The sequence below is a fragment of the Triturus cristatus genome, chromosome 4_2 (genome assembly GCF_964204655.1).
Source record: "Triturus cristatus chromosome 4_2, aTriCri1.1, whole genome shotgun sequence".
NCBI lineage: Eukaryota > Metazoa > Chordata > Amphibia > Caudata > Salamandridae > Triturus > Triturus cristatus.
Genome location: NC_140586.1, coordinates 530158184 through 530170716, shown reverse-complemented (window position 1 = coordinate 530170716; position 12533 = coordinate 530158184). Strand labels below are relative to the sequence as shown.

Below are 12533 nucleotides of genomic sequence, written 5' to 3'. Positions count from 1 at the left end.
ACTCACTGACACTCGTCCTGGTTGCTCCAACGTGGGCACGCCAGCCATGGTACACCACCTTTCTCGAACTTTCCGTGGTGCCGCATCAAAGGCTGCGGATCAAACCCGCGCATTTGACGCAGAACCATGGAGAGGTTCAGCACCCAGATCCGCAACAGCTGAACATGGCAATCTGGCTCCTGAAGTCCTAGAATTTGGCTTCCTTAACCTGCCACCTGACTGTATGGACATCATTAAGGAGGCCAGGAGACCCACTACCAGGGCTTGCTATGCAGCCAAATGGAAAAGATTCGTCATTTATTGCAGTAATAGTGACATTAACCCGCTAGACGCATCCATCCAAAACATAATTTGTTACCTCTTACACCTATACCGATGCAATCTGGCATACACCTCTATACGTGTCCATTTGACCGCAATATCAGCCTATCTCCAGAACAGGCAGCACCTCTCTTTATTCAGAGTGCCGGCCATAAAAGCATTCTTGGAAGGACTCAAACGAGTAATTCCTCCAAGCCACCCACCGGCTCCAATGTGAAACCTCAACTTGGTCCTCACACGCCTGATGGGTCCACCCTTCGAACCTCTGCACTCATGCGAGATTCGATTCCTCACCTGGAAAGTAGCTTTCCTAGTAGCAATCACTTCTTTAAGAAGAGTTAGTGAACTCCATGCACTAACCGTTCAAGAGCCATTCATACAGGTTCACACAAACAGGGTCGTACTACGTACCAACCCCAAATTCATGCCCAAGGTGATATCGCAGTTCCACATGAACCAAACTATTGAACTGCCTGTTTTCTTTCAAAACCCACAAACTGTCGCAGAAAGAGCACTCCATACACTAGATGTAAAGAGGGCCCTCATGTACTATATCGACAGGACTAAAGTCTTTAGGAAAACAAAACAACTTTTCGTTGCCTTTGCCCCACACCACAAAGGTAACGCTATCTCCAAAGCAGGTATAGCCAGATGGATCGTTAAATGTATTCAAATTTGCTATCAAAAGGCTAAACGCACATTAACGATTCCCCCACGAGCACACTCAACACGTAAGTTAGGGGCCTCCATGGCTTTCCTAGGAAACATTCCTTTGCATGATATATGTAGAGCAGCCACCTGGTCCACTACGCATACATTTACCAAACACTATTGTGTAGATGTGCAATCAAAACAGCAGGCAGCTGTAGGACAGGCTGTTCTCAAAACTCTTTTTCAGACCGCTGCAGCTGGCACTGGTAGCCGCCGCTAATAGAGGGCACTGCTATGTATTCTATGCACAGATATGAATTCAGCAGCCCACATGCCTCGAACTGAATATGCTACTTACCAGTATGCATCTGTTCTTGGCATGTAGGGCTGCTGACATTCATATCGCCCTCCCTCCTCCCCGGCGCCTGTAGCAGCTGCAGCTCTCAGAATTACTGTAAGCATGGTCATCACTTTCTGTATCTACTCCATCACTGCCACAATGGCGAAAAACAATCTGAGGATGGAGAGGATGCCCATGCGCACTGTAGTCTAGGGGAGGAGTCACCTATCCCAGGATACTTCGAAGACTCTTCCAGGACAACAACGTGCAAACATCCGGACCCAACACTAGGCGGCGATCTATGCACAGATATGAATGTCAGCAGCCCTACATGCCAAGAACAGATTCATACTGGTAAGTAGCATATTCAGCGTTTGACATCCAGTTGTAAGCCAGAGTGCATTGATGAACACCCTTTACAAGATTCCCTCAATCACAGAATAGTATGTCTAACTCCAAATTGAGTGGTGTACAAATAAGCATGGTTTCTGATCTCAGTATCTTGTGCACATTTTTTGAAGTACATCGGTTTCTTTCATACTCCGTTTTGATACATTAGATTTTACAATATGAATTGCTGCTTTGTCGGTACACAATGAAAAATCATTATAAGCTGCAGCTCATTTGTTGGCTCTGGGTATCAAATGGTTTTGGTAAACCGACATAACCCTATATATCCCTGCGACCAGAAGGGTCTGATGGATGGAACAATATATTGTTTTTGTGATTCCACCATCCTTACAAAAGCCTCGGATATTAAGGCCTTAAAATGTAACAGATGCCTGTTGCAGACTCTATGGTCATGCACGTCATTTATTGTGTGCCCCTTGCTACCCCTGGCACTGCCTTTAGGTCCCTCTGGCCTTACATGTTCTAATGCTAGCGGCAGGAACAAAAGTTAAACAAGGCTCTCATGAGCCTTATGTTCTTTTGGTAGCCTGCAGTTACCACAGGTAGGACTGAATGTTTAATTGAATACTTTCTTGCAGAGTGGAATGCCCACTACAATGTAACATCCTGACAATAACACCATTCGTGACCTGGGAGTTCTACTACTGAGATGCCCCCGAGCACCCGCCCCAATCAGATGTGAGAGAGGTTGAGACTCGTGAGAGAGATGAGAAAGACATACTAACAACAGATGAGGAAAAGACAGTACAAGCAACAAAAAGAGAGGGCGAGTCAGGTATTAGAAAGAAGTGATAAACCAATGAGAAATACAGTTAAGCAACTGAAGGTGGACAGGACAGAAAGACACTTTTGTAAGAGAGGGGGAGGCAGATGTGTGACAGAGGTGACAAAGAGGCAGACGGTTGTAATATATCTCGGAGAAATAGAGGGGGGACGAGTGAAGAAGGGATGATAGAGTAAATTGAGAAAGAGGGTGAGAAAAATACCAAATCTACTATATCATCAAGGTAAGTAGATGTTAACATTAGTAAATGTATACTTCTTTATATAAATATAACATTTGAATATAATGATAGTCAATACTGTGGATTTAATATTTTTGTAGGTTGATTCTTATCATTACATACTGATATACAGCCTTCTACACATTTCCTCCAGAACACTGTGGCTCAGTGATTCACTCAATAGCACGAATAAACAATGGATAAGATAAGTGACGTGATTTCTATCCTATGTTTCAAGCACCTGACTGTTGTCCTCCAGCAGAGTCCTGGAAGCAACAACGTCTCCATTCTCCCTTCTCCATCCAACTACCATTTTAAGGGCCTCAATATGAGAGCCCTGTACACACACCCAGTACTTCCACACTCCCAAAGTTAACATTATCGATGGTTCTCTTAATTCCGAGGGTGAAGAATTAGTGGGTGTTCTGGGTGAAATATTGAGGTTCTCCTTACAGACAAAAATTACCAGGTGAGCCCATAATTCCAGGTCTGACTCACTTGGTAGATCCACATTCCTCCCGACACTTTCCTCCGGAAGCTGTGGCTGTTTTGAACAGCTAGATACACTGGGGAAACAAGACATTTGCCTTGTTTTTCCACAGAACTTCTAATCCTCGTTACTGAGACCATCAAAACCTAGGGTGAAAACGTTTCATGGTTTGTAATATCATGGCGTTTCTACCAAACAAAGGTTACATTGCTCCATAATATTATATGACTGGCAGTTAAAATTCTAAAGGGACTGCTCCTTCATGGGAAAATAGAAAATACACATTTGTAATAAGGAAACAGTTGAGGAAACCATCTAAAATGTTATGGCTGCGGAGCTACGAAATGGAAAATTGAGATACAACCCATTTACCGATGATCTTGGAGACAACAGAATCGTTTTTGAGATGGAAAATTAGAGCAAAGAGTATGGGTGATGTGCTTTTCTTTCTCTCCATAGCATTTCCTCTTCACCTTCTTCATATTTCCCCTTCTCCTGTTTCCCTGTCTAGCCTCCACCCTCCTCTTTTCTTTCCTTCACTTCTTACGTACTAATACCAACTTTACACAACTAGTTCTCCTCTCAAACGTCCTAACCTGACTGTGTCCTTTCTATGGACACACCATCTCTTCATCCAGTTTTGACATGATACTTGATATCATCACTGACATTAATGATGTGAAGTGTTATGTTTTCTCTTAAGTTGGACTGTATAGTAATATATAGATTGTATGCCTTATTTAGATGTGTAAGTAATATTCTGTATGCTATTATTTTCTTAAGCTTGGCTGGTCAGTTGGTCCACCGCATCTGATTAAACATCTGCAAACTGTGCAGCAGAATTCAGTTTATACTTGTGCAACTCCTTTGCAAGTAAGTACTAATTACATTATATTGTGTTACCTGTTCTTAATTCATGATATTTGTTTCATTTTGGGTGTTAAAATGTGTATTGTGTTGTTGCTTTTGCTTAACTCTCTTTTTATTTTGTTCTTGTTCAATATCAGAACATAATTTGAAGGTAGAACAGAAACTACAGGTTAATCATGGTCTTAAAAAACATATTCCATGCTGTGTCTACAGCACCAACATTAGAAGACAAACTAACTACATGCCCAGATACTTTTCTTAAATAAATACCAGCCTGAGTTGTCTCAGATTGTCATAAATGTTGAATACTGATCAACCTTTCAACCAAGGCCAGTAGGGATTATCCTTGGAGAGCACTAGTCAGCCAAAATACTAAGGCTCTGCCAATATATATCCGCTAAACAACCCTCACAGTCTGGTATAACAGACGATAATCATATAAAAAAACAGAATCTGTGCTGTATAAGAAAAGCTTCACAAGTTTTCAAATGACAAAAAAGAATAAAAAGCAACTGCATGGGTTCTCCAACTATGTTGATGAGAAGAAATCTGCAAGAGCATTAGAAAGGATACAGAAGCTAAGGCAGTCTATCCCCAATTTAAATGCACTAAAACCAGCCATGTGAAAAAAAATAGGCAGAAACTTCTTTATTGTCATGAACTGAACAAGGCACAACTAAACGAAGCAACTATTTTATTCATTTTATACAAAGAAATGTATAATATAATACATGCATTTATACAGTTCCTCTGTTGTGTACTTGCTGAAATTCTGATACAGTGGTCAAAACACCTAAGTATTTGGAGTACGTTTATGTAGAAACCCCGTGTGAGAGCAGCATAGTATACGCATCTGTACATTTTGTTGGTGAGTCGTTGGGTTCCGGCTATATGTTTTCTCTGCAGACTGTTAAATAATATCTCTGTCACACCATGCCCTTCAACGTTTCACAAATAATTTAAGTGGATGAACTGGTCTTGGTTCACTCCATAAATTCATAAAGAGATCCATATGTCTCGGTTTGCCTGATTGTGGGAGAAAATACACTTGCTTTTCCATACAGTTGTTGTAATAATATAAATCCTTCAGCCTATCCTGAACGAATGGGGCAGGATCCCCTTCCACAACTCATCACCACCTGTCCTTTTGGATGTAACAATGCAATTGCCGTGTATTTTCATAGTTCATCTTGTTCTTTCACCAAAAAGGCCATGATACGTCATCCACACCATTCAAGATAGGGCGTTGAAACCTACGGCCAGTATCTGCCACCACAGGGCAGTTCGAGGCCAGATGATGGAACCTGCTTCCGGGACTCAAGAATGCCACCATATTGCATCTTCTCTCAAGTCATCCTGCCAGGCCCTTGGAATTATTGGAGATTCTTTGTATATATTTATAATGAACTAGCCTCTGCTTACTATTAAGGCATACAAGATCTTCGGAAGTAAACAATTGTTGACAATTGAATTTGCAAAATTCAGCTATTTGAAAATAAATCTTCAACAAGCAGAAAATGCTGAGACGATAATCTGGGGCAGTGCCTAAGATACTGAGCAACACCCCTTCTGTACTCAGAAAATATCCAGTGATGGATTCTTTTCAGCATCAGTGTTTCAAAACCGCTCTTTTTTTTTTTTAATACATCTGCTGCTTTTGTACTAACTATTGTTTTAGATCTCATACCTCAATTTATAGGATAGAAGTACATCATAACAAGGAGCAACGTTTGACCCTTGAAGAAAATCATGCTATGATATAATTAAGCATCATGAACTTTCAAATTCATGTCACAGAAGAAACTCTCGCCATCGAAAAAGCAAAGCATCAAAAATAGTACAAATATGTAATGCCATGTAAAGATACTTTAAGAATGATATAGATTTATTGTCACAATGGTTGTATTGCCTTTTGCTAATTGTAAATCACTTTGCTGTCTACTTGACTTTGTTTAGACTAAGTGCAATCGTATATAAATGCTCAAAAGAAAGAACATTGAGGTTTTTTCCCAGTTCAATAAATGACCTACAACCCTCAAACTATGAGCCCTGCTACGGATGAAGAGTACAGAGCACAATAAGCAATATCACTGAGTTTAATACTTTCTACACAATTTGGTATCACAAAAGGAGCCACCTGAAAGTTCAAGAACTCTTCTACAACACTTAAAACAGAACACCTCTCATTACAGAAGCATATGGAAGCACAATTTTTACCTTGACGTTAAATATATTAGCCACTAGTGAAGGGTAGATGTACATGCAGCTTCTTTAGGAAGAGGTAAAGTTGCAAGGGGTTTTGAAAGGGGCCATGGATGATCCCACAAACTTCACAGCCTATGGAGAAGGTGGAGTGGGGAAGCTTGCCACCTTGAAGTTAGGGTCTGGTGTGCCCTAAAATAAACCACAAAAAAATTAGACCTGATCATCTAGGGCAATAGATTCTTTTAACTTTCTGAGTGGGAGTTCATTTTCTACCCCAACAGCAACCCTTCATATTTCTTAGTTCTCTTCCAGGGGATCCTCATCAAAGTGATAAGCATTAGAATATGCCCATGCGCGGGACCCCGGAAACACTATATTATATGTGCCCCACATATAAATATCCATATATATATATATATATATATATATATATATATATATATATATATATATATATATATATATACAAGCAATTGCAGCTTAACCAACATCAGAGCTGAAACATGCTGTAAGGAATTTACACTAAACATATAAAACATGCATCAGAAACAGGAGAAACAACCATAAAAAATTGTTTAGAAATTGTTTTCATGCTCAGTATACAGTAGAAATTCTCATAAACCACTGAAAGCATAGTAAGCTCCCAGGCTGCATTGCAAATACCCAGTCTAACAAGACTGAAAAGCTAACCTGTAGCTGCATAGCAATAAACTGACACCGTGCCTTTAAGGCACACCTAACCCCCCAGCTTCCCATCATGCCTCAGGGGTGGCAGTTAGCTCAGTTGTTCTTTCCGGCTCCTTCTGGAAGGACCCTAGCAACACAGCTCCACTTTTTTTCTGCTTTCTTCAAAAAATCATTTCACTTTTAACAACTTTTTATACCTTACTTCGACGTTTTCTATCTGTTCAAGTAAGAAGCTGTCTTTTTTTCACAGATTTAGGCATTTTTTAATACCTAAAATGCCATCCCTTTTTGACCCTTGCCCTTCTTGTGGCAAAAAGAAGGCCAAGACTGATTCCCATAGGGTCTGTATCCTATGTTTGCCGAAGGACCATGATCCTAAGACCTGTCCTCACTGCCAGAACCTGTCCAAACGAACTTTGAAAGACAGGGAAAGGATTTGCATTTATGGCCTGGCGAATCCATCTAGAAGATCTCCGGTCAAGAAGGGCTCCAAGAGGTCCAGGACGCCTTCTAGAAGTAAGTCCTTGCGTCCCTCTCCTTCAGCGTCGGGCTCGGCGCTGAAAAAAGACCTTCAGATGGGACATATCTCCTCAAAAAGACCCTCGACAGCGTGCTCGCTGTCGAGGAAAGGTACGTCGTCGACGTCGAAGAGTCGTCCGTCATCGTCAACCCGGCAACGATCGGCGTCCAGAGACAAGTCCCCTCCGCCGTCGTCAACCCGGTGACATTCGGCGTCGAGAGATAAGACCCCTCCGCCGGCGTCAACCAGGCGACGCTCGGCGTCGAGAGATAAGACCCCTCGGCCAACGTCAACCAGGCGACGATCGGCGTCGAGGTTGAAGTCTCCGTCGTTGTCTCAACGGCGTTCGGCTTCGAGGGCGAGAACTACCCCTCAGCCGTCGTCGCACAGACTGTCAACGTCGAGAATGGACACTGCTCCGCCGTCGTCTACACGGCGTTCGATGTCGAGAGAGAGGGTTCCTCTGTCGTTGGCTTTGCATCGCCGTTCGCCGTCGAGGCACCATTCTTCGCCTACCTCTGATCGGCACAGATATCCGTCGCCAAGGCGTTCGACATCGAGCAGACGGGAGGCCAGGCATGCACACAGATCAACGTCAAGAGCACGGTCGACGTCGAGACAAGCCTCGGTGAGGTCTGGGGAATCCGTGGTACTGGTGACGGAGTCAGCTTCGCGCCATTCATCCTCACACTCATCCAGGAGGGCTTCTCCGAGGTCAGTGACTCCTCAAAGCCGTCCCAAGGATACTGGCCGGTCCCACAGGTCTCCTTCAAGACCACATGAGACCACTTCGTCGGTTCAGCTGTCGCCCGAATGGCTGCGACCCGTGCATCACTGGCGGGATTCAGGGGCGACTAGGAGGATGGAAGAATATGCCGGTCTGCACCATAGGTCTCCTCTCCAGAGGCTGGTGGAAGAAGTGGACAGGGGGAGTCCGCCTAGACGAGCACGTGAGAGGTCACCGGTGAGACAGCGCTCTAGATCGCGCTCCCCCAGGCGAGATGAACGTGCTGGGAGATCCAGGGGTCGAGATGATCGTGCGGAGACATCCAGGGATAATCGGCGGAGTAGGAGAACCCCATCTACTTCTTCAACTTCATCCACCCGGTCCTCGAGGCGGGATTACCCCCCCACACTTTCGGACAGCCCGGTATCCAGGGTCTCGCAGATTGATGATATCAATACGTATCATGAGGTCCTACAAAGAGGTGCGCAGAAACGAAACATTCAAATGTCAGTCCCTCAGGTCACAACAACTGTGATTTTTGAGACTCTTCACCAGAAGTCAGCGTCTCGCCCTCTGTTTCCCTTGGTTCCGGGGATCCTCGAACCTGTTATGGACACCTTTTTAATGCCTTCAACCATCAAGGCGGTGCCTGCTCGCATCCAAAAAAAGTATAAGCCGGCTGCCTCTTATCCGGTGTTTGTCAAGTCGGACCCTCCGGCGGACTCTGTGATAGTAGCAGCAGCGAGGAAGACTCACGCAGTATCGGCATCTTCCTCTGTCCCTCCTGACAGAGAGCAGATCTCAGGACTCATGGGGTCGCAAAGCTTGTACGTCAGCGGCTGCATCCCTGAAGGTCTCCAGCGCGGCGGCGCTCCTGGGCCGTTACGTTAGGGCCCTCTGGGACTCTTTGGACCGTTTTAAAGCCAAGCTTCCAAAGAAGGACCAAAAAGACTTAGACGAAATTATCACGGAGGGATCTCTGGTGGCTAATCAGTCAATCAGCACGGCAGCGGATGGGGCATTACTGGCAGCTCATTTGTACGCGCATGGGGTGTGCGCCAGAAGATCGTCCTGGTTGAAACTGACCGGGCTGAAGCCAGATGCTCAACAGAGAATATTAAACCTCCCATTCTCTGGCTCTTCTCTGTTCGGCACGCATGCAGATGAGGAAATGACCCACATGAAAACTGAGCTGGACACTCTCAAGGCGGTTGGGCTGGAGAAGAAGAAAGAGTTTTGACGCCGCTACAGACCCAACCAACGCAAAGGGCCTCAACAGAGGGTTCAAACCCCTAAGTGGACCCAGAGCAAAGCGCAGGGAAGATCGCAGTTTCGAGGAGGAAAGGCCAGCAGAGGTAGAGGAGGCCACCAGCAGCAGTCCTCTACCACAGCGAAGGCAGGCAGAAAGTCATGAACAGTGGCTTCCTCTGCCGCCGTTGCCCACTCCAGTGGGAGGAAGTGCTTCACAACATCTGGCAGAGTGGGTCAGCATCACAAAAGATCGCTGGGTGCTGAATATACTGCGCAGTGGATATGCGCTACGTTTCCGTGCGCTCCCAAAAGACATTCCACCAAAACAGTCCAGTCATCATCAATTACTACTGCTCCGAAAGGAGGTAAGGACCCTTCTCCAAAAGCAGGCTATAGAAAGGGTTCCTCCGTCTCAAATTGGCAAGGGAGTATACTCCCGGTACTTTCTGGTCCCCAAAAAAGATCAGGAGCACAAATTTCGGCCAATTCTGGACCTTCGCCTTCTGAACAAGGTCATAGTCAAAGAGAAGTATCGCATGTTGGCACTTCATCAGATATGTCCACATCTGCAAGTGGGGGATTGGATGTGTTCAGTGGACCTCCAAGATGCGTACTTCCATATTTCCATAGCAAAGCGTCATCGCAGGTACCTGCGGTTTGTGGTCGGCCGCAAGCATTATCAATACAAGGTCCTGCCCTTTGGTCTCAAGTCGGCTCCGCGAGTCTTCACCAAATGCATGGCAGTGGTGGCGGCTGCCCTCCACAGAAGAGGTCTCTTCGTCTATCCATACTTGGACGAGTGGCTGCTGAAAGGTCCATCCCAGCTGCAGGTGAGGCACGACTTCCAGATATGTCTTCAACAGTTGCACGATCTCGGCCTTCATGTCAACATGGAGAAGACAGTGCAGCAGCCCACCCAAACCATTCACTACCTTTGCTCCGCTCTGGACACAAGCATGGGAAGAGCGTACCCTTCGGAGTAGAGACTGTCCTCAATGAAACGGAATTCGGCCTACTGCTCCAGGTACAGAAACCGTTGGTCCGACAGGTGGCATCCCTGCTGGGTTCCATGGCGTCCTGCATCTTTCTTATCCCCAACGCAAGGCTGCGGATGCGGCCTTTGCAACAAACTCTGGAGGACCAGTGGGATCAGTCAACAGGTCAATGGGAAGATCGGATATGTCTCTCCCAGGCGGCGAGATCCTCCCTCACATGGTGGACTCAGCAGCGGAATCTGATGGTGGGAGTCCCTGTTCACCAGCCACTTCCGGCGCAATCGGTGGTGACAGACGCGTCTCTACAAGGCTGGGGGGCACACATGGGGTGCCTTCAGATACAAGGGCGGTGGTCGGCGAAAGAACAGACCTACCACATCAATATCCTGGAGCTCCGAGCAGTCCACCTTGCTCTCAAAGCTTTCCTACCGGCAATCGAGTCCAATTCGGTCCTGGTCCAGACCGACAACCTGAACAAGCAGGGTGGAACTCTGTCACGTCCTCTCTCCCTGGAGTCTCAGGCGATCTGGCACTGGCTTCTCGCCCGGAACCTCTCGGTAGTGGCAGTGCACCTTCCAGGAGAGCTCAACATCAAGGCAGACTCACTCAGCAGGCACTTCGAAGATCAGCCAGACTGGGTGCTGCACGACGAGGTGGTGGCGGACCTTTTCCATCGTTGGGGTCGTCTGGAGACAGATCTCTTCGCAGACGACGAAAAAAACAAAATGTCACGCCTTCGCGTCCAGATTTCACCGTCCAGGGACAAGGGGGAATGCGCTTTTGATGGACTGGTCAGGGACATATGCCTACGCCTTTCCTCCTCTGCCCCTGATCCCCAAGGTGGTGTCCAAACTTCTCAGATCCAGCATGACGATGCTTCTGATCGCTCCAGACTGGCCACGGCAGTGGTGGTACCCGGACCTTCTTCATCTGTTGGTACTTCCACACAGGAGACTGCCTTGCAGGCCGGATCTGCTGACCAAGATGGGCGGGAGGATTCTGCATCCCAACCTTCCCTCACTGAACTTGACAGCATGGCTCCTGAGGTCCTGCAGTATGGACATTTGAATCTGCCTCCTGATTGTATGCATATTTTGAAAGAAGCAAAACGACCCGCCACAAGTGCGTCATATGCGTTCAAGTGAAAAAGGTTTTTTCTTTGGTGTAGGGAAAATCACCTTGATCCTACAAAGGGTCAGGAAGATGTAATTCTGTCTTATCTTCTATACCTAGCTAGATCAGGTTTAAAGTATGCTTCTATCAGGGTCCATTTGTCTGCCATTACGGCATACAGGAAATCACCTAGGCAGCCCTCTTTTTTCCAGATGCAGGTGGTCAAGGACTTCTTACAGGGGTTGAAAAAGGTGTATCCCCCGGTTAGAAACCCTTCTCCTCCGTGGGAGTTGAACCTGGTGTTATCCAAATTGATGGGCCCACCGTTTGAGCCCATCCACAGAGCTTCCTTGCAGCATTTGTCTTGGAAGGTTGCTTTTCTGGTAGCCATTACATCAGCGCGCAGAGTAAGCGAGATCCAAGCTCTGTGTATCAAAGAGCCTTACACTGTTTTTCACCATAACAGAGTGGTCTTGAGGGCGCATCCATCTTTTCTCCCTAAGGTAGTGTCTGATTTTCATATCAATCAGTCCATTTCCCTGCCATCCTTCTTTCCAAATCCTGCGACCCCGGCGGAGTGGTCGCTCCATTCCTTGGACCTTAAGAGGGTACTTAAATTCTATTTAGAAAGTACCAAAGGCATACGAAAATCTGACCAGTTATTTGTCTATTATGGCGCCATGAGAACAGGCTTCCCAGCCGCTAAGAGATCCATTTCGAGATGGATTGTGTCCCGCATTACCTTAGCTTACCAGCTGGCGAAAAAGCCTTTACCGTTAACCCCAAAGGCTCATTCCACTAGGGGGAAAGCGGCCACAGTTGCTTTCTTGCATGACGTTCCTATGTCAGAGATCTGCAAGGCAGCCACCTGGAAATCAGTTCATACCTTTACGAGGCACTACTGCCTAGAATCTTATTCCAGGGCTGATGCTCAAGTAGGCCAGGCCT

The 12533-nt window shown here is 46.0% G+C and overlaps 1 protein-coding gene across 11 annotated transcripts in view; it reads left to right on the top strand.

The window, feature by feature from the left end:
* Positions 1 to 12533, top strand: part of KYAT3 (kynurenine aminotransferase 3) — a 492939-nt gene that overhangs the window by 382801 nt on the left and 97605 nt on the right. For all 11 annotated transcript variants that reach the window (XM_085602145.1, XM_085602141.1, XM_085602139.1 and 8 more), the window contains one exon: positions 4001 to 4090. In XM_085602145.1, coding sequence (XP_085458271.1) covers positions 4001 to 4090 — 90 coding nt within the window. The remainder of the gene's footprint in view (positions 1 to 4000; positions 4091 to 12533) is intronic.